This window comes from Chelmon rostratus, chromosome 10 (assembly GCF_017976325.1).
Source record: "Chelmon rostratus isolate fCheRos1 chromosome 10, fCheRos1.pri, whole genome shotgun sequence".
Taxonomy (NCBI): domain Eukaryota; kingdom Metazoa; phylum Chordata; class Actinopteri; order Chaetodontiformes; family Chaetodontidae; genus Chelmon; species Chelmon rostratus.
Genome location: NC_055667.1, coordinates 4,391,165 through 4,413,462, shown reverse-complemented (window position 1 = coordinate 4,413,462; position 22,298 = coordinate 4,391,165). Strand labels below are relative to the sequence as shown.

The 22,298-nt window shown below is 43.8% G+C and overlaps 2 protein-coding genes across 2 annotated transcripts; one reads left to right on the top strand and one right to left on the bottom strand.

The window, feature by feature from the left end:
• Positions 1–10,577: 10,577 nt before the first annotated feature.
• On the top strand, positions 10,578–12,323 carry pdyn (prodynorphin). The gene is made up of 3 exons (XM_041946529.1): positions 10,578–10,694; positions 11,045–11,181; positions 11,757–12,323. Exons 2-3 carry the CDS (start codon positions 11,059–11,061, stop codon positions 12,321–12,323), a joined length of 690 nt encoding a protein of 229 aa, XP_041802463.1. The 5' UTR covers positions 10,578–10,694; positions 11,045–11,058.
• Positions 12,324–13,083: 760 nt separating this feature from the next.
• On the bottom strand, positions 13,084–21,063 carry gmeb2 (glucocorticoid modulatory element binding protein 2). The gene is made up of 10 exons (XM_041945650.1): positions 20,772–21,063; positions 19,956–20,113; positions 19,775–19,860; positions 19,502–19,626; positions 19,280–19,383; positions 17,215–17,372; positions 16,336–16,404; positions 15,986–16,123; positions 15,049–15,171; positions 13,084–14,903 (listed from the first exon to the last, which is right to left on the bottom strand). The coding sequence occupies exons 2-10, from the start codon at positions 20,096–20,098 to the stop codon at positions 14,269–14,271; spliced, it is 1,581 nt and encodes a 526-aa protein (XP_041801584.1). The 5' UTR covers positions 20,099–20,113; positions 20,772–21,063; the 3' UTR covers positions 13,084–14,268.
• Positions 21,064–22,298: the final 1,235 nt, after the last annotated feature.

Below are 22,298 nucleotides of genomic sequence, written 5' to 3'. Positions count from 1 at the left end.
TGATTTTATCTTTTTATTGCAAAGAGAAAGCCTGCAGTGATTCTGAAAATGATAAAAGCTCAACTGAACCGCGCATACAAGCTGATTCTCAAATTTGTTTATCTAACAGCAGCTGGGAATGAGGTTGATGAGAGAGGTAAGACTGAAACAAAAGAGTAAAGTTTTGGATGAGAAAATCAAAACCACAAGCTAATTTGATGATCACTTTCAAGCTGGGCTAAGATCAACTTGAGACTGTACACATCTGGCTTAGTTTCATACTTTTATGCTTAAAGTCAACCCTGGCCTTTTAGTTTTTAGTGCACTCAGGGTGAAGGATTCTCAATGAAAATCCAGGGTCTGTATCCACAGACGTCCTCTCAGGGAGCTCCCAACTGAGCCCAAAGAGTCACAGCTCAGGAGTGATTTAGGAAAGTTCTCAAAGCAACCCTGATCAAGGAAGGCACTGAAACTTCTATGATAATGAGGATGCGTGGTTGACCCCGTCCCTAGGTATGATGCATTCTTTTAAAGGTGTGATTGGCTGATAAAAAAAAAGAGAAAAAATTAACTCTTAGTGATAACTGGCATAGAGTGGACAGTGATGTTGATGAATCTAGTCTGATAGTTGTTATATTTATTTTTTTATGTTTATTTACCATGCTTGTAATTTCAGTAGTGATTTATTTGCGTACCTGTCAGCATTGGGATATGAAAATGGCCGTGCCACCACCCACTGTTTACATAAGCCTTACATTTAAACAAGGGACACATGAAAAGAATCCTAAAATCACCATTAGTCACCAACTAGCTTTAAAATGTCAGAGGATTGAGTTAACTTGTTCCTACATGAAGTGTCTACAGTCAGGTGGCCAGTGGTGGTCCCTCTTAATCCTCTTTAAAATCCTCCTCCCTACTCCTAGCAGTTTTTCACCTCATGTGAGGGTTAAGATGCTTTGTGAGTTCATTTGATATTTGCTTTTGTTTGCTTTTGTTCTGAACTTGATTTACGCTTGTGAATCACATTTGTGAATCAAGGTCAGTCTTTTAGGCCATGTTCAGACCAAAAACATGCTTTTAAAAAACTCAAGGGGCTCTACTGATGTGGGCGTGCTGCTACCAGAACCAGTGAGGATGATATATGATGCTTCAAGTCCAGTTTGACTCATAGATAAATCGTTTGAAGGTCAGAACAGTGCATACTGGGTTATAACACAATGAGATAAATTATAGAACTATAAAGCAACACTCACTTTCTCTCAGTAATTTGGAAGCACAGTGAACAACCTAAGAGGCGGTGGGCTGACCCCTGGCCCCCCATGTCTGGACCCCCCTGACTGGCTTCTAGGGTTGTGGACTGTCACCTCTCCAGAGGGGTAGGAAGTGGAGCTGGTGTGGGAGGTGGAGCAGTACTGACATACATAGTTGGGCTCACCTCTTTTCATAGCATTGGATGCGGAAACAAACTCCTGTTGGGGGGCTGGACTGTCTTTTTCCGTGTGGCCCAGGGTGTGTGGGAATACTCACAGCCCAGCCCAGCGGTGGTGTGTTGGAGTTTTCCCTGGGGAAAGAGTGGGTCGCCTTATGCGACTAAAAGTCACTGAGAGGATGGCTCTGCCTGTTGTTTGTGCTTATGGACTGAACATTGCAGAGTAACTGGCCTTCTTGGAGTTGCCAGGTGGCATCGTGGAAGGGATTCTGCCTGAGACTTCATAGTTCTGATGGGGGACTTAAATCGTCACATGGGCAAACGTGGGAGAAACGTGGAGAAGGGTGATTGGGAGTAACGGCCTACTTGACCTGCTGCTGGCAGACCTGGTAAACCCAAACACGTAGTGATGGTGAGCTTGGAACCCCTGTCCGCAAACTCTTCAACTCCTACAACCAGAATAAGCTCTCATCCATCCCTAGGGAGTTAGTTGACATGGATTCAGAGAACGCCATGTTCAAAGCCTCCATTGTGAACGTGGCGGGGGGTTGTGGTCAGAAGGTTGTCGGTGTCTGTCATAGCAGCATCCTAAGAACTCAGTGGTGGACACGAGAGGTGAGGGAGGAGTTGAAGCTGGTCTTCAACCTACTCAAGCTGTCCCACATTACACCGTTCTTTTGCAATGCTCCACAATGGTGGAATGAGCTCCCCATTGACATGAAGACAGCAGAAACGCTAAACATCTTTCATTGCAGACTAAAACCTCACCTGTTCAGACTGTACCTTGTACCTAACGTAATTTTTAAAACCTACATTTTTTTCCTGTTATCTTTCTAAATATAGAAGTTGAAGCAATGCAACATATTTTATCTTTGGACCTTTCCGCTTGTTGCCAGTCATTGCCAAGGTAAGCTTTAGCATCATATTTACTGTACATACATGACAGTGGCTTCACACTTCTAATCTGAATCTAAATAGCAAATGGGCAGATTTTCCAAAATGTCTAAAAGGCAAAATTAGGGGGAAAAAAATTCCCATACACACAATAAACACCACTGATTGTGCGAAAGACTGTAGGGTGACAGGCTGCAGCCATGCTCTGAAAGCTGGAAACTGATACATATGTCTGGCTAGGTATCATATCTCTGGGTATGTGGTAAATCCTGCATATAAGATAAGATAAGATAAGATAGGATAAAACTTTATTTATCCCCATCCGGGGAAATTTGGCCATTACAGCAACATGTGATCACAGTGGGAAGAAAAATAGCAGCAGAGATAGAGAACATTAAAAAAATACAAAAAATACAAAATAAAAAGTGGACTATATATATATATATGTACTACTATACTATTGCACAGAGGAATAAAATATACAAAACAGTAAATGATATATGCGCATCTCTGAGTATATAATGAAATTGCTTTTATGTAGTTTGGTGTGTGTACTCAACTTGGAGGCAACAGAGCACATATTCATACAGTACAATGCACATTGGGTTGTGGGAGGTGGCAGGTGGGAGTTGGCTTGGAGGGTCAATAGGGGCCAAACAGCATATGTTTGCAGAGGGTCCCCTACAGGTTAATCTAGCCATGGTACCCCTTACGCAGTCCACTCGTGGTCAGCCTGAACACCTACACAGTGGCCTTGTAAGGACTTTATCATAGACAGCTCTAAAATAAAAGATATATTTAAACTCATTCATCCCGTTATAGGTGAATAACAGAAGTGTGTAAATATAAGAGTATAAGACAAGAGGAGCCAATACATCAATGCAGCAGCCATGACTGTCATGCAGTGTTTCATCCAGCACTACTCTCATCATCAGTTTAAGACATGAACAAAAGAAAAGAGGAGGGACACAGAGAAATCCCACTCCAGGTTGCTTAGGAACCTTTTGGCAAAGTGACAAAGGCTCATTGAGAAGGAGATAACGTGACGCTCTAACACTTAACGGTCGAGCCCTTGGAGAGAGATGCGGTCGAGGTGAATAGCGTTCACCGGAGCTTCTCCATCATATTTAAATATGAATAATATGCAATATGTCCTGAAAACATGGTCAGCAGCAACAAGCCCTGTGACACTCATCTTTCCTCTATTCACTGATTCTTTTTCAGTATGAAGCATCAGAAATTCAAAACAACGGCTGCCTTACAAGCAAGAATTATATATTCAATAATTCAAGTGTCAGTGACACCAATTCTACATCAGTTAATGTTATTTTAATCACCAGATGCGCATTAGTGTTGAGAGAGATCCTAATCCACTGCATTAATATTACTTACATGGTGTCATTTGCTAATTGTCTGACCAACAATCTTGTGCTGTGTGCATTCTCCTTTATATTAACAATTTGGCAGTTTTGTGTAAAGTATTGTTTTATTTTATTCTCTTCATAGATGGGGACTTTGCCTGCTATATAAAGAGATCATAGTAAACTAATCTAAGGTGTGAGAGTCTTTCATTTAATCCAGCGTTCTGTGCTGACCTGCATAAGCCTTAAGAATGATTTGGTCATCAAATGTTGCTGTTGGTGCATAAGCTGCAGTGGATTTATTACTTTGGGTATTGGTGTATTGTCTCATGGCATAGCATTAGTTCAGAAAGACCACTGAGATCAGGCTTAAAGTAGCTGATCATAATCAGCTGCTTCACTCATTCATCGCCATCACTGATTCATTTGTAAGCTGTGTGGCAACGAGCCGACTACTTAACAGTGAATAATTTCCGTGAAGGTTTGCAGCACCGCCACTATAACCTGACATTTGTAACTCCGCTGATGCCGTCGCCCTAAACAGTGAGTCTGCTATTCTTCACAAACACAGGCCCAAAACCCCCGCATTTACATAACTGCAGCTGGTGCCCCCTGAAATTTGAAGCACTGACGCCTGCAGCCACGCTAGCTGTGTGTGGCTCCTCGTTGATGCCATCACGCTCGGCTTTTCTCGCTTTCTTCTTCCACAGCAGCCCTCCAGTGTGCTTGCTGTACATGTGTCCGCAGTTCCCGCTACAGTGCGGAGCACAGTGGCAACTCCCGATGGCAACAGCGCAGCTCACATTGATGGCTGCAGACATTGCACACACCCACACTGTCTAGGACCATGCTGTAACCATTGGCATGGTGCAACTAAAATGAAAAAAACCTGTGCTATGACAATATACACATCCAGCAGACACAGAGCAATATTAACATGTATTTGAACTCAGGTTTCCCTCTCATTTCAACTTTGTTTTGGTCTCCACCAACTCCAGAGAAAAATATCTTTCTCTTTAGCTGCTAAACGCTGCTCTGTCTTCAGAGCTGGTCTCTATCTGTGTCTGATCGATGTTCGGTGCTGAGCAGGTAGTGTACACTGGGTTTATCACAGTGTGTTTTGAATTGTAAAGAGCTGCCTGCTGCTTGAAACACTGAGTGCTCAGACTGAAACGAAACAGATAGCTAAAAATCTCTCAGTAGAGCTGAGGGGAGCTGCGCAGTTAGAGATTATTCTCTGTGCATTTAAAGCAACAATTTTCACGCTACATAAAGTCATTTGATCTGTTGTTATTATCAATGTTGTACATTACCAAGGTGACTGCAGTGCGTGCAGATGCAGTGGCCAGGAGCTCCCATAAGTACACTGCTTTTCTATTTGAATTTGTTATATTTTCACCTCAAGTACGTGTTGTTTTTAATTGAGAGCAGTGCACCTGGAGGCAATCACTGTCCACAACATTTCTTGCAGCGTTGGTGCTGATTTTCTTAATGTCACTGAGTGTTTTAATTTTCCACAACACATGTCTGGTCCCACAGACCTTAGGGGTCATGTCTTGGACCTTGTTTTTACGCTTGGTTTAAATATTGATTGTATTTGGTCTGAGGAGCTGCACGTCACTGACCATGATTAAACGTATAAGTTGCACTGTTGCAGTGTTGTTTTCTCACACTGACGGTGTTTTTCTCGTCCACTCCTTCAATACACATTGCTCTGCAGTTTGGGATAGAGTGGCTTCTTGTAAAATGAGACTTGGCCCCCTTGTCAATTCATCCCCCTGGTTAAATGACACTATTGTTTCTGTCATTAATGTTGGAGAGTAGAGCGACTGTGGAAATCCAACAAGCTCCAGGCTCAGTGTCTTTATTACAAAGACTTGATGAATGAGTTGAACATCATTGTTAAAGTTGCATGGGTTTCTTACTTTGCTAACCCACTTCTCTCCACTTAACACAACCCTAAAGTCCTGTTTGACACCATCAACAACATTGCCAATCCTGCACCTCCCAATGCGCCTGTCTTTTCAAATAAGGATTACAGTATCTTTCTAGTATCATCCTGTATTATCCAACTCAGCCATCAGTTTTGGACCATTTCTCTCCTGCTTCCCTGCAAGACCTCATTGATCTGGTGGGCAGTATGAAACCTTCTTCAAGCCCTGGAAATACCAGTTCACATTCAGACCCCTCAGGGCCCTGGGCTCAGCTACCTACCGTTCATGCTGTACAGCCATGCAATCCCCCGAATGGAGGGAACTCTGTTGTGAGGCTTGTGGATGACACCACTATATTCGGCTGGATTACAAACAATGAGAATTCATATCAGGGGAACTCAACAATCTTGCAGGACGGTGCAACTCTGGTGTCGGGTTCTTGTTCATTTTTACAAATGAGCAATAGAAAGCATCCTGACTGAAAACATCTCAAACTGGCATGGGTTGTGCACGTCCCAGAACAAAAGGGCTCTGCGGGAGGTGATTAAAACTGGCCGGAACATCACCACTGTCTACCAAGTACCAGTGATATCAGTGAGGTGAAGTGCTGCACAGAGCCCAAAGGATATTAAAAGGCAACCGCTGCCGTACCACCGGACTCCAGAGCAGCTGCTTTCCTCAGGTTGTGAGACTCCTCAGTTCATCCTCCACACTCCACCAAAAAAACACATTTCACTTTGAACACATCTTTCGCATATAAAAATGCATTCCAACCCAAAGCCCTCAATTTACATATGTGCGTGTTTCTGATAAATTTGTGTGTAACCAAACTACCAGAAAACATGGAAACCACAGATCACTTTTGGAGGCATATTAATCCAGCATGGCCACTACTGGTGGAAAATGTGATTTGAAGTTCTTTAACTATGTACCTCCTAAGAAACCATAACTTAGCTTAGTTTATCCCAACATATAGTCCAGTCTGTTCCACTAAAACTTTTGTGTCAGGATGACATCGTGTAACACAGTACAGCCACATTTTTCAGGTCTGAACAATATTTGTATGGGTAAAAAAAAGAACGAAAGACGAGACAAGAACCAGAATTTCCAGGACAAATGCAGGTGGAAAAGTATGTCATGGTAACCATAGTAACTATGTTCTACATGCTGCAATTCCATTACAGATCAATGGGAGTTACTTTGTGGTCTCAGATTTTATATTGGGCTATCTAGATGGAACCATGTCGATGAGGGCTCACTACATGCAGAAAACCCCCACATTTGTCCGTCATGGGCCAGCATTGATTAGCCACATCATATTGGGTCTAAAGGGTGTGATCAAAACAGAACTTACGACTTCAGGCATGTTAGAAAACTTTTTGTGATAAGGGAAACAAAGAGGCTTCCCAAGAACTGGATTAAAGCTTAAAGCAAGGTTTGACCATTGCAAGACACCGAAACTCACCACTGAACCCAGACTAGTTCTTTGTGAATCGGCAGGTCTTTCCTTCCAAGAGGAACGATAGAATTTCAGCAAATGCCCCGAAACAATATGTGTTTACGCTGATGCGACAAAGCCCTTTAGCAGCTGTAGAAATGATGACTATTATCCATCAAGAACAAAACAGAAGGAGGGATGAGTGGATGGTTGAAGTAACTGAAGCTGCAGTTGTGAAGTCTTTGCCTAAACTCAACCAAGTATTGCCTAACCCTGACCATGATTTACTTGGGATAACCACAATCTTTCCCTCACCTTTAAGGGGAACTCTGATTTCACACATCACAGTCTGTTTGGGGAGAACTGCTGCACACTGTATGTAAAAAAGAAGTTGTATGAGGCCTCTTGTTTCTCCAGAGAAAACTAGGAAATATTATATGCAGAGCGACATGGGATCACAAAATATCCACAGCTAACCTCACCGCTGTCTGGCCAGCAGCTGTGGAGCTGTGGAGCTCTGGATCAGAGCGCTGGCATTGGTGACCAGCCCTGTCACTGCGGCGTGAAAATCATAGTTGGACTGTTTTCCATGTGTGAAATGATAGATTTTAATCGCAGGCCCCCTGTCTGACCCCCTGATGGCCCCCTTCCACAAACTAGAGGAGCATAGTAAGTGATTAATATGGAACACAGCTCTTATTGCAGTTATGGAGATTCATTTGTATCTTTAAGTGAAGCTGAAAGTTATATCTGAAATGATCAATCAACGTCAACAGGTTGGCCAGAGTGTGACGTAGTGTCATCTCTTCTATCTGTAATAAGCCACATCAGCCAACTGAGAAATAATTTCTTATTTTGCAATAACAAATATCAACCTCAACCCAAGTACAAAGCCTCTGTCACACACAGTTCCCATAACCTGTGAGTGTTTTCACTATTCACACATGCAGCTGCGTTCAGGAACACTTCTGCCTCTCCACACGTGCCACTGCAATGGCTGGATAGATGGGGCGAGGGACAGTCCAGCAGATGGTGGTAATGCTACACTTATGGATGCTAACCTCCATAAAACTGAACAGAAGAAGACGGGGCATGGCAGGATGCATGTATGTGAGTTAATGAGAAAAGTCATGATGTAGTAACAGCACACGATGCTGCAGCCATCTTTCGTCAGTCACATTCTTGTTCCTGCCATGTTTCTGCTTTCATTCACAACACAGTTGTGTCAGCACTTTCTCTGATATGTTACCCCTTCCCTGAATACTGATCCCTGCTCCCATTCACACACAATCCCATGCAGGAAATGCTCCTGAGCATTTCAGGGATTGACTGAATGTGCGGCAGGCGCTGTATACATCACCACAACAGAACGAAATACCGACTGTGCACTTGTTGAGGGCGCCATGTTGAACTGTACGTTGTTGCTTCACTCAGTTGTATATCCAGAGGTGCTCTTTATTCCTTCCATGAAACGAACATAGGAGGACTCGCAGTGTAACCTTGGCCCTGCAGTGAGCCTCTAAAGGCATCGACCTCATAATGGGATGAGGCTGAATCGTCACGTGTGGATGATTTCACCAGGGCATTCACTGGCCTCACTGCTGCTGATCTCATACATAAACATGGACACAGGAAGTAGGTGAGCTGAGAGGGCTGCAGCCCCCCCTACACCCATGTACTTTAAAAGTTGCCATGCAGTGGTTCAGTGCTGTTGCCTGTGTAGTTGCTGCGGCTGACAGATAGTATAAGAGGTATAAATTGCTAATAACTATTAGATATAAGCCATCCTGTCTGTGTTCCTTCTGTCCTTCACCCCCAAATCTGACTGACCTCAGCATCTCTGTACACAAACCGACCTGAAGGCATAGTTATAACCATGGTATGCTGTAGGTGTAGATTTGAGAGAGGTGGGGAAGATGTGAAGCGATTCCATTTAGAGTGAAGGCATTATCAGTGACACAGACTGTGTCACTGTCGCTGCTGGGTGAAAACATTGCATTTGTATTAACCTTGAGGGCAAAGTGTGACTGTATGAGTCCTCTTCATTTCTTCCATCAGTCAGTACCACCGGTTAGAGAAACAGATGGATAGAAATGAAACTCTGCTGGCTGTGTCATCGTCACAAACAATGAGACAATGTTTGTGATAAAATGATGCCTCGTGGGGAAAAAAGTCCGAAACAAGACAGCCATCTCTTCAGTACCAAGAAGCATAGCGCAAAATGACATAAGCGTTCTGTATATGTAGTGCTTGTCAAGTCAATGTATCAGCGTACGACCCAAATCAGGGGGTGGCTGCACCAAGCGACTTTTCTGATTTTCTCAAACTGACAATATGATGATGAGGCCCACTTAAACAGTGAGTGAGCAGGTGTGCAAAGATACGACAGCGTGCACAAACCTCTCTCTCATGGTCCTCAAAAAGCCACCTTCATCTTTGTTCATGAGAACAGCCGAGCTGCAGGCGTGCCACTCTGCCTCTGACTGTGGCCATTTGGAGTTGGAACGAATACTTCTGTCTTGTGGTTTAAAGCACTCTGAGGCCTTAAAGCTGCACTAATATTACATTAACACTGGACCTCTGTATGATGCTCATAGTGACGAATGAAGAATGACGTTTTCTTTTTTCTCTTTCAAGCTGCTCCAGTGGCCAAAAATGAATGAATGAATGAATAAATATATGAAAGACCACTGCTCAGTCAGCAAGCTTCAAACTCTGACACTAATGCTTTGGTGGGGTGAAGTTAGAGGTTCAGCTTTGTAAAGTTTATGATAAAGATTTAATAATTCCCCACATCACTTTTGGATTTTGGTTCACTTTTTTGCTGGGGGTCTGCAGCTGCAGTTAATCTCTAAAACTAGATCATTTTTATCAACCTCTGATCTACTAAAAGTTGCACATGCGTTTATCGACTCTGGGCTGCTGCAACGCACTGTCCTCGGGTATCAGCCGGGGTTCCCTCCACCCTCTCCAGGTGGAGCCAAACGCTGCTGCTCCACTCCTCACTGGAACAAAGAGGCACGATCGCATCACCCCTGCGCCTGCATCCTTACACTGGCTTTTTCTCCACTCTGGTTTTTATTTTTCTCTTGTGAACACTGTAAAGAAAAATGCTGTGTAAATAAAGTTTAGTATAATATCATGAGTCAGTGTAACGCATCGTGTTTATGTTTGGATCAGGGTTTTCTGCTAAGTTCGGTCTGATTTCTCATTGTTCTCCCTCCTCTTCCTTCAGTCTCGCTGTAAAGAGAAAACACTTTGCTCACTGATGTCAGTGCTTTACAGCCCAGGGTTTGATCCAGGCCCCCCAGAGATGGAGCGATGATGATGATGATGACGACGGCGATGATGATAATGTGCTGATGGGACGAGCTGCGCTGCCGCTCCTATACCTTCTCTGTGTGGGCGTTGTTAAAAACTCCTGAAGCGGGGAGGCGGTGGGAATATTTACGCAGTGTATTTCCCTCCCATTGGTCCCTCAATAGAAGCTGCTCTGATGCGCTGCGGTGACACAGCCAAGTCCCCGGCGATAAAAAGAAAAGCGACGAGCCGCGCAGGAGAGACGCACGAGTTGGAGGGCGGTCAGCGACTTTCCGTTCCATGGTAGATGCGCCTCTGCGAGTCCTAACACGGCTGGAAGTATCTGTCCAACTCCTGAGGTACCCACTCAATGCTTTACGCTCTGTCTTTCAGAAACTTGAACTTTGATCACATTTCAGGTTCCTCTGCTTGGCGTTAAACAGCCTTACAAAGTGATGAGGGACACACTTGGTGCCACAGGGCCTGCGCGCTCTGCGGAGGGTGTTTTAATGAGTTAGAGCAGAGTTTTAAAAGGCTAAATTAAGAATGTTCTCAAGAATTAAGTAGTTTTCATCAGTGAAGCTAAAGTCATGTGTTGAATCTTTAGAGTCTACAAATCCTCAAACCACTCTGAGCCAGTCTAAGCTCATCCAGACTCACCGGCACTGTCTATGTTAATATTGTTGGTGTGTGTGTGTGTGTGTGTCAGGGATCTGGTGAAGAATGGAGTGGTATGTCCTGGTGCTGATACTAAGCTTGCCGCCCTCCATCCACGCAGATTGCTCTTCACAGTGTCGGAAATGCGCGCAGCAGATCCTGAGCCCCGACGCGGTCCTCAGCAGCCTGGTAAGATCAGAGGCGCCTTTACGCAGCGCTCAGCTTTCAAACGACAGGCGGAGAGAAACTACTGCTGGCCTTCAATTGCATGTTGTCTTTTCTTTTATTCTTTTTTTGTGTTTGTGTTAAAATTTGGCAGCAAACGTTTCAATTAGAAATGGAGTGACTTCATTTAATTAATTTATCAATTTGAATTTCTTAAATCCTGAAGTTAAACGACATGCCAAGCTGATTGTTGAGTGTATGTATACGCTGAAAGAGGCACACTAGACTACATCCAGAGGATGGGTTGCGTAAAGACGTGACATCTTAGGTTTTTATGTTTCTCTTATAAGTACTAATAAAGCTTGGGACAAGCACACTGTGTGATGTCAGCACCGTAAAGCTACCTAACGAGAAATGGACGCAGGAAATCAGGGTTCAGACAGTGGTCTAATTTGCTGAAACGGACGCCAAACCCAGAAAAATGTCTTCATCAAACAAGAAAGGTTTAAAGCTGACTTGTAGTACTTCACTGTTGACACCCGGTGTGTCATTGGTTTCACACTCTTGTCTTTCTCCGTGTGTGTGTGTGTGTCCTGCAGTCGTGCAGTGTGGAGTGTGAGGGCCAGCTGAAGAGCTGCGCTCCGGCTCCGGGGCTGGCAGACTTCAGCCAGGATGAGGCTGCGGAGGAGGAGGAGAGCCAGCAGGCAGACCTGGTCAAACGCTACGGCGGCTTCATTAAGAGGATCGACAAGAACAAGAACAAAATCTTCTACTCTCCGTGGCGCGACAACTACATCCTGAAGGCCGGAGCGCTGCCCAAGAAATACGAGGACTTGTTGAAGAGGCTGGAGGAGAGAGGTGTCGACGCGCCGCAGGACGCAGACGATGCCGCGGAGGATCAGATGCTCCATAATTACGTTAAACGTTACGGCGGCTTTTTACGCAAATTCGGCCCAAAATCAAGGAGGAGTAATTCCGCGGAGGAGGAGAGCCAGGAGCCGGAGGAGCTGCAGAAGCGCTACGGAGGCTTCATGAGGAGGATCAGACCAAAGTTGAACAACCTGAAGTGGGACAAGCGGTACGGAGGCTTTCTGCGCCGCCACTTCAAAATCTCTGTGCGCTCAGTGGAGGAGCCATACTACTCCTATGATGACGTGAGCCTATAGACGAACTCTCAAAAAAATATATATACATATATATAAACTAGAAAGAACTTGTGCGGGTTCACCTGAAACGCCACCAGTTATCCCAAAAGTATATGCCTGCCCATGTTGCTTATTGCCTACGCGGTTAACTTCTGTGTAACAACGTTCATCTCTGTGTTATTGGCATCATCGTCTGTCATTCAATAAAGGATGCTTGTTTAATAAAACCATTAATAAAACCACGTTATCATTTGTCACATAAGTTCAAACGAAAGTGGTACGCGCGCGGCGGATGTCAGCCTCAGTGCGTCTCCTCCCGCGGTGCCAAACTCCGCTCAAAAGTTTTCATATTTTACATTTTCTTCCTTGTCGACACTCATAGCCGGACAGAGGCGAACATTTTCCTGTACAAAATGTGAAAACACACATTCGGCATAGATCAGTAACATCGAGGGTGTACTTTAAATGAAATTTAAACATTTAAGCCAATTAACAAACGTATCCTCACACTCCTGATTACAGGCAGCTGTGAGCGACTAAAAATGTGAACTTTTAGTAATACAAATGGTCCGAATGTAGTAAAACTGTTTTGTCCTTTGAAACCAACAGACCATCTCTCAGAACTGATCTGCTGCGAGTTTGAAAATTTTATTTAGTTGAACTTGACTTCAATACAATCACAAATACACGACAGGCGACAGTTTGAGCTCCAGACTGTCAAACTGTCGCCAAACAGCCCAAGAAGAGACGACAGAAGTCAAACACTGATCTAATCTTACATTCTTCTTTCCGATGCTGCCATTAAACTTTCTACCAGGAAATATCCTGCAAAGCCGAAACAAAAGTAGGTTTTCTGCTTAGTCTTTCTCTATCGATCCAAATCACTCTACTGGTCTGAAATCAGTCACATCACTGTGCAACCAAACATCCACCAGGCAGAGGAAGAAACCTGAAGCGTGTGACTGCTGGAGACACGAACACGCAGCCTGACCACTCAAAGCCTTTCATACTGTAATACTGTTGCGCCACCTTGTGGCCAAGTAAGAGACGCGCAAAGTAAAGTCACACTTTGCTCTCAATGTGGTCAAAAACTCAGCGAATTTAATGGAGAACATCTGTGACCGACCAAACCCTCAGAGACCTCAGAGGCCCCTGCTTCATGTGTGGCGATTAGCATGTGGTCTTAACTGCACATTTGTTTAGCAATTAGAAGGAAGAATAGTACAGGATAGCCCAATCTAAACTGGGGCGCTAAAGGCCTCAGCCTGTCTCCTGCAGGACGGCCCTTTACAACCTGTCTTTACATATAACTTTAGTTTTTCAGCTGAATCTGACACACTGCACAGCAGAGGAGGGTAAGCTGTCTTAAAGGCAACAGGACAAATATCATACTACTGTATGTAAGAGGCAAAACACAGATCCTGTACAGTTTTTTATATAAATGAATTTAGAACGCCCCCCCAAGTCTTATCTTATCTTATCTGATGAAGACAGTGAGGTGCAGTCAAACAAAGTAACCAATGAAATCAGTTACTCGCTGTTGACATTAATATTTACAATATGTAATAATGCTGCACAATTAGTTTTTGAAAACGGAGCATTTAATATCAAACACAGCAACTGTCCTTTTAGCCTCCTATGTGGAATGAATCCCTACAGAAAACAGCTGTATCAAATATATTAGTTACAAAAACATATTTACAGTAAAATCACTACTGGAATTCACACTTCTGACACCAGATGCGACTCTAACATAAATTTGGGTATCTTGAAAGATGAAGGACATCTACAAGGATGGCTCATATGCTGCGTTAAATGGGAAATGAACACAATGTATGAAATGGTCTGCAAAAGTGAAAATGTGGACGAGCCCTCAGCCTTCACAGGAAATGCACATTCAATCCAGGCTCCACAGTGATTAATGAAGGCGACCACAAGCTGAGAGGCAGAACAGCTGTCCTTCGTCTCACTGCTGCTCAGCCGGCTGCTCGCCATCTTCCCCTTTAACCTGCTCTGATTGACCTTCATCATCACCATCAGCCTGGCCTTCCTCTTGTGAATCCTCCACAGCAGTTGCCGTGGCGTCCACCACGCTGATGCTCCCGACCTGCTGTTGGACAGCAGTGTTTTGTGTGCTGGCCAGGCTCTGCAGCGTGGCCGGCAGCGTCACCAGCTGGAACTGAGGGCCGACCACCTTAACGAAGGCCGTGGAGGGTGTGGAGCTGCCGGCCCCAGCTGCGCCGTCCTGACCCACCGCTGTGGACAACACAGTCAGGTTAGAGGCGTCGGCCGCCAGCTCCGACCCAGAGAGCGAGGAGGTCAGGAAGGTGTACCCGCCCAGGTTGGTGCCAGCCTGGGCTCCTGCCACGGTCAGCACCTTGCCCAGCGGCAGGCCGGTCAGCTGGTTGAGAGGCAGAGTGATCTGTGTGGGGGTGGCGCCGACCGAGGCCGGGCCGGAAACGGCGCGGGTCAGCCGGGGACGCTTGGGCGCGGGGGGGGCGGGGACTGGGGTGAGGGTCATCAGGACATTGTTGAGGTGCTGGGATTTGCTCTTCAGCTCCTTGGCTCGCTTCCTGTGCTCGTCACACTGCTGCTCCAGAGCTGCAGGAGACAACGTGTCAACAGTATGTACAAACACACTCCAGGATTTTTATAAAAGCCTGAACACAGAATGCAGGGTAAAATATCTCTAGAGCTACACAGCTTGATCCTGATTGTGAAGACCAATCAGGATTCTTGTACTGACCGGCGAGGCTGCGAGTGTACTGCTCTCTGTACCGGTCCATCTGGCTCTTATGACTAGCCAGAACCTTCTTCACGAGGTCCAACATCCCAAAGTTCTGCACGATATTGTTGAGCAAGACAGCATCTGACAAAAACAAGCAACAATCCATGTTCAATGGGACACAGCCATTTGGCATCAGCACGTCCTGCAGCTAATGTGGCTCGTAGCATCTATAACAGACCCGGAGTTAGAAAGAAGCGAGCTTATCAGACCTCTGCAGCCCGCTTCTCTTCTCTGCTGCAGGGCCCTACTGGCAAAACACAAGAATATATGACCAAACTGTCAGTGGCTGAGTTGCATTGTGGGTAATACAGGAGCCAGGTTTTGACAAGAACGAAGAATATGTGCAATAAAACAGACAATATATCTACTTACAACTAGTACTTTTCTTGTGAATAACATAATAGCAAAATTAAACTTCTTTAAAGTAACAGTACTTTCACTTGAGTATGATATGCAAGTACTCTTCTACTCTCTTCATTAAAACTGACCAAAAAAAACTCATGCGCACACGATGGTGATGATCGCTGCTGATGTAATTCCTGCTGTTGTGTTTGTCATCAAGTTAGTAGAGCTTCATTGGCTGTGCTGTTCTTCAACTAAAACAGGTCTGATCAACCAGATTTGGACATATTCTGTGCACACACCCGAAGAAGAATGAAATAATGACTTGACTGTGGCTCATAAAAACTTGATTAGCATGTATTTTTTAAATATGTGAAAATATGTGTTCAAGCTTTAAAGGGGTGTTGAGTTTGTTAAAAACTGGTGGGGTGGAGGCAGTCTGTGTGTTACCAGTCTATAATGTTTTGTCATTTTCCTTGAGGTTATGATTTTTTATGTTGTTGTTGGAGGTACCTGTACCTGTGTGTGTCTGTGTGTGTGTGTTTGGTTGTACCTTTGACCTGTAGCGGTGGGTCACACACTCTCTCCTGCAGCCCCTTCAGCACCTCCTGCAGCTCCTTCTGGAAGTCCTCCACCACCTCCTCCAGCAGTCCTGCCTCCTTCACTGCACGCCAGAACGCCACAGAGTCCTCTGGACACACACGCACGCGCACACACACACACACACACACACACACACACACACACACACACACACACACACACACACACACACACACACACACACACACACACACACACACACACACACACACACACAAATATGTCAGGAAGAGCAGAACAATCCCCTCAATCAGCTGCTTCCACATGATGGTGAAAGTGTGTATGCAGGCTGCAGATCACCTCCGATGGCTGTGACCCACTCTGAAGTCTCCTCTGCCACCTCTGGAAAAGAGGCTGCTGCTCCGTTCACTGCAACACAAACAGTAAACAACGCTCACTAAAGCACATCACTAAATCTGTGTCTGTATTCATTCTGGGCTGCAGTGACGGCTCTGATGGTGGTTGAGAAGCTTTCCCACCCTGACAACATTTTATTTCATTTATTTCTCATTACTCAGCCTGTGCTGTCACTTTTAAAGTCCGTGGCCCTGTTCTTCAAACGTGGCTTAACTCATCCACACCGTCATACTGTGATCAGGTTAAAATGATCCTGTTCAGTCTTGTCCAGCTAATGAAGTTATCTTTCTCCTAACACTGTACTCTTATTATCAACCAAGACAGTGGCAACAGAACTGGTTGTTTTTTAGTGGAGAAACTTTATGGTTGTATATTTTATCAAGTGATCTAATAAAATTTAAGGAAGCGAGCCATTTGTTTCTGAAAATGAGTTCATGTATGAGGTTCACTCTAAAACACTGATCATGATCCAGCTAACTGTCAATAAGCACGCACCAGATGAATCTATGCAGCTTCAAAGGACCTGGGTAACTCATGTGCGCCACGTATGAAGAACGGGGGCCTGGTTCTACAAGCTGGACGTCTTCATGGGACCACTTGTTTCCCCAAGACCTGAGTCAAAGCGAGTCCAAATTATACTCAGTCTGGTAGTATTGCTACAAGTTTCCACAACTGATGATTTGAGTTATTAATGTTTAGGGGGCCTACAAACCCTCTCAGTTTTAACAACATGTTGTACCATATACCAGCACACATACCAGTTTCAGATATAACACTGAGAGCAGAATGAATTGGTACAAAGGCTGAGACTGTGGAACTTACAATCAGCTGATGAGGGGGTGGCAGGAACCAGTTCAGCAGACTGATCACAGCTGATGGACACTTTGGTTCCCACCAGGTCTATCTTAGTGCTGCGGCAGGTGTTGGAGCAGAGCTTTGTATGCTGGTAGAAGTCCAGCTCACCCGAGTCCATGATCTTCCTGCACGATACGCAACATGTGTGATGGAACAGTGCCATCCTGAGGCATTTTTGTCAACTGTACATGCGCAACTGAAAGGAAGTGAAATGGAATCACATCCCTAACACCATCCGCCTTGGTCCAACGCAGACACGTGTCCTGCCTTTCATCATTAGCATTATCACCATGTTTTAAAGGGAACATAAAGCTGTAATAGGCTAGATTTTTTTGTTTTTGTTTTTTAAGAAATCCAGTCCAGTTGCAGCCATCTCATCGGCCAAAATCACAATGTGGTGCCACAACATTACTAGAATGTGGTACTACACTCTGAACATTCAGCCCAATGCACCAGTAAATGTCTGTGTATTATCACTGATGGGAAATCTTCCTCACTAACTGGCATTTGACATTTTATGGCAAGTGTCCTAGCCCATAACACTGTCAAGTGTTTGCATGTAAAGGGTTACATGCAAAACACTACATTGTTACCTGCACATGTTAATGCTAGCATGTTAACATGTTGTTATTAGAATGCTACCATGCTAAGCATTGCATTTCCAACTTGGGAGCATTCATTCATTATTCACAGACAGACAGACAGTTCTCTCACTGCTAGCCTAGTAGTCACAACAGATAAATACCGTAAATTAGCTATTCATCAGTATTTCTAGTGGATCGTGAGCAAGTGAAATCAGATGTCGGCTGTATTAAACCAAGACTGTGTAACTTTCACTGTTGCAGTCTTACATGGTCTGGTCTGTCCAGTAATTTATGGAAGTTAATGTAAGCAAAATGTATATAGATACCGCTGTGTAATTGACATTAGTACTACGCTATTACAATCGAGCAAGTAGCATTATACCATAACTATCGCTTGTGACGGCATAGGCAAAAGTGAAACAGGCTCATTTTAATGCTGAATTTTATGTAGATGTAACTGGCAGCAATGGTGGCTTTGCAGTTCTGACACAAGTTTGTTGGTATTTCTGCAGTTCTTTTCATCAACTGAGAGATATCATAGTTGTCTAAATTCTTCTTTCAAATGTTGTCAAACTCACTGTCAGCATGTTCACACAGTGCAATTCTAGCCGCAATACGTATGCTAACCTGCTAACTCGAAGCATGTAAGAATGGCAAAGATACGCTGTCACGCTGATGTGTGCTTTGCTTTTAGGTCAATGTTGATTCAGCTTTACAATCATTGTTTGTCTCGTGTCGAGGATCAATCAGATATGGAAATATCAGAGCTTTCTGAACACTGAACATGTCTGAACGCTGATTTTGTTTGAATTACAGCAAAGAGCCACAAATGGCCCTACGGAGTTGTAGTCTTGGCACTGATAAACTACATTAACATGGATGCAGTGACTCAGTGTAGTCACTGGTCTCTCAACCAGACTCTGGTCTGGCAGTAAACCATTTTGGCTACACCAAATCCTCAGTGGCTTTTAACTTCAGCAGCCAAAATGTATTTTGACTTTTGATTGTTCTCGGCATCCCTGGAGCCCAAGGCAACTAGTGGTGGGAGGTATATTAAAATCCTTTATGGAAGTATTAGCAGCATAATAAAGTTTAGTTTCTTAAGTAAATGTACTCATTCTGAATGGTCCCTTTCACAGCTAAATTCACAAATCCAACCCACGTCTCTGTTATCTGCGAGAGTGTGCATTCTGTCAAATTCCTGCAAAATGATCTGGAGTCTGGAGAACACGTTTAAACGTCATTAATCACCACGATAGTTAAAAGGGTCCAGGAGTCTATTGAAAAGTTCTTAACACCAGGATTGCAAACATGTAACAAATCCGATGTTCTCCAAGATGTTTGATTTTCCATGAAAAATGCAATAAATGTTGCATAAAAAAGGAGGCTGTGGGGCTTGTATCAAATGAAAGCAAGTAAAATTCACTGTGCATTTGATGAGTGCAGACCTGAGCATGGTCCCGTTGAGGCGGATGGCTCTCTTCCAGTCCTTCAGAGTAGATTTCCCTGCTAAACACACAAACTCCTTCGGGCTGATGAGCTGCTCATTGAACTGATCAGAGAGGAAAAGACAAACTGTCATGAGCTGTTGATCCACATTTACATGACCTGAAATGTGCTCAGAAATCTGATTTTACACAGGTTCTGGGGTTTAAAATTACAGTTCATACCTGGACACATTTTACATTGATCCCAGGGCAGACGAACTTCTTCCAGACCAGCGTGGCTTTGGCGTCTCCACAGGTGATTGGGTAGAAGACATCAGCTTCCACATCCACCTCCTCAGTTAACTTCACTGCAGAGACAGAGACAGAGGCACCATCATACATTCATCGAGTCAACTCTTTCATCACATTATACAAACTGAAGGCATAAAATTTATTCAGCTGATCCTGAACTGCCCCATTTTACAAAGGGTAATAAAGTCGTGAAGGTGACATTACCAATGACTGCCTCTTCCTTTGATAGTGAATCTGCTCTGCTGGCCTCAGCCTCTGCTTCCACTGGGGCCACTGTGAGGATGTCCTCCCTGGTGGGCCACATGAAAAACCACACAGCTTTGAAGTCTCAGTCTAGCAAACTGAACAACAGGGCGACCAGCTCTAAAAGGTGTGTATAGGTTACCCAGGCTGAGGGGTCAGCTCTGCAGTCACCAGAACTGCCTTATCCTCCTCCACCACAGAGGGGAGGTCCTCGCTGGCTGTTTCTGGTATGGTGACGATCACAACCTCACTCATTTCCTGCATGCTGACCTCTGATGAAGCCATGGATGACAGGTGACGCTTCAATACAAATAGTATGAGACACAGACACTTGCTGTTAATGATATTTTTATGTAATATCTGAAAAGGCTGAGAAATGACAAGAACAGGGTTTACTTGATAATACTAATTTCCAAAGCTAGATAAAACATTATCAAATCGAGAGGCAAATGAAATAAACTTGAAAGCATTGGGCAAGAATGTGCAACAAAAAAGAAATACTGAACGAGAGGTGTCTACAGAGTGTACTGTTCAGACTTTAATGACTGGTAACTTTTCGTAATGAGGTGGTTTTTAAACTTCAACGATGTCTGCTGCGTATACTAGCACACAGGCTAGCATCAGTGCTGGATAACAACTCAAACATTACACACTGGGTGCTAACGTTAGCCAACCAGAGGAACGATGACAGTACCATGGAGGTACGGCTGAAGCGATTCTTCTGTGTAATACAGTTATGCCGTGAAGCTACAGTACACCCCTACTTGTAAATGACTTAAACTGTGGTTTAAATGTGTTGGCTATCGTTGTACATCAACAGCATCTTAAACTTGTGATTTTTGAATGGGATTTGGTGTGCACTGCTCTTATTTTGCTAATACTGAACGCGACGTGATAAGGCTAACGTTACCGCATAGAGCAAAGGCAAAAGGCATTTGTAATACTGGATAACTCTTACCTTTTGGTCTCAGTTAAAACTGTCGTTGGTTGATTGTTTGCCTCGTCTTGTGGTGAAAACGTGAGGATATGTGACTGTTAGCCCGGCAGAGGCTGATGTTCACTGAGCTAACGTTAGTTTTATTTGGAGTTATTCCAGCAAGCTAACGCTAGCTCAAAGGAGGGTGCAGCTATCCAGCTGGCAGGTCTCTCCTTTATATTTCAAACACTGCACAGCTCTTAAAGATTTTGGAGACTACAAATATATTTAGCTTACTCTCATCTTCACAATGCTGCATGAATATATACTATAGTCGTCCCTTCTTCTTTGGGTTTATTTGCGAATCGTAACCCAATATTCATGGTACCAGTCGCCACCTACTGTACAAGTAAGAGTACAGTCAACCGACATTATTATTCCTGTTATTTAGAATAGCGTTTTACATTTGTGAAGTTATATGGGAAAACAATCTATGTATGTAAAATAAAACGTGGGTGTGAAAGAAGAACTGGAGAAGAAAACCAAGTGATTTGATTAACTTAAAGACAATTTGATAAAATTGTTATGATATGAGAGATATAAGAGGCATGTTTCATAATTTCCCCATCTTACATTCATTATTCACAACACAACATTGCCATTTATCATTTAAGGAACGTGGCCTCAAGGAAGTAACAAAAACTAATTCCAGAAAGTGATGAAAATGCTTATTAAATGAGTGGTGGAAGTGATGAAATGTATGTGAATTGAAAAATGGAGTGATAAATTGTCAAATGAATTGATAAACTTGACTGACATTTTATTTTAAAGAGTTAATGTCCACCACTCAGCATTCACAGTACCCGACTGACATTTATCATTTACAGCAAGTAGTTTTTGGTACTTCCACCCAAAATGTCAATCAATAACCACACCCACTCCCCTGGAACACATCCGGGCTAATGTCGGAGGCCCTGTGGGGCACACATTGGCAATCATACTCACATATTCTGGCTGTGTCTTAAAATGAGTGTATTCTGGAGAGACGTATTTGATGCCCTCAGAGAGGTTTTCCACCAGGATATTCCACAAGACCTCAGAGTGGCCTGGACATGAGGTCCAGTCAATACCTGTCAAATATATGGAGCAGCCTTGAAGAGTATAACCATCAGATGACTGAAACCAGACCCTGCCACACACAATACATGGATTCAAAAAGTATGGGACCTTTATCAAATGGAGCAAATTACATAGGCCACTCATTAAGACTCCAGTGGACCCCTGTCATGGCTTTATTACTACATTGAGGTTTATTACTAAATGGTGCTTGGCTATATTGGAGTGGTTATTTATGCTTTTTTAAAAATGCTTTATGCTACACATAGATGCAAATTTTCTACAGCAGTCCCCCTGGCTACAGCGCTCCGCACTATAAATAATAACACAAAATCTGTTGTTGACTTATCATTAACAAATGTCAATACATTTAGATGCACTTAGAAAGCTATATGCATGGACTGTGCATAAGATTTTACATACATAACAGTATTATTCATATTTTTATATGTT

Coding starts and splice junctions, on each gene's coding strand:
- pdyn (XM_041946529.1), top strand. CDS start 11,059: ATGGAGTGGTATGTCCTGGTGCTGATACTAAGCTTGCCGCCCTCCATC. Junction 11,182..11,756: donor ACGCGGTCCTCAGCAGCCTG/GTAAGATCAGAG, acceptor TGTGTCCTGCAG/TCGTGCAGTGTGGAGTGTGA.
- gmeb2 (XM_041945650.1), bottom strand. CDS start 20,098: ATGGCTTCATCAGAGGTCAGCATGCAGGAAATGAGTGAGGTTGTGATC. Junction 19,384..19,501: donor TCAATGTAAAATGTGTCCAG/GTATGAACTGTA, acceptor CTCTCTGATCAG/TTCAATGAGCAGCTCATCAG. Junction 17,373..19,279: donor CTCAACGGGACCATGCTCAG/GTCTGCACTCAT, acceptor CGTATCGTGCAG/GAAGATCATGGACTCGGGTG.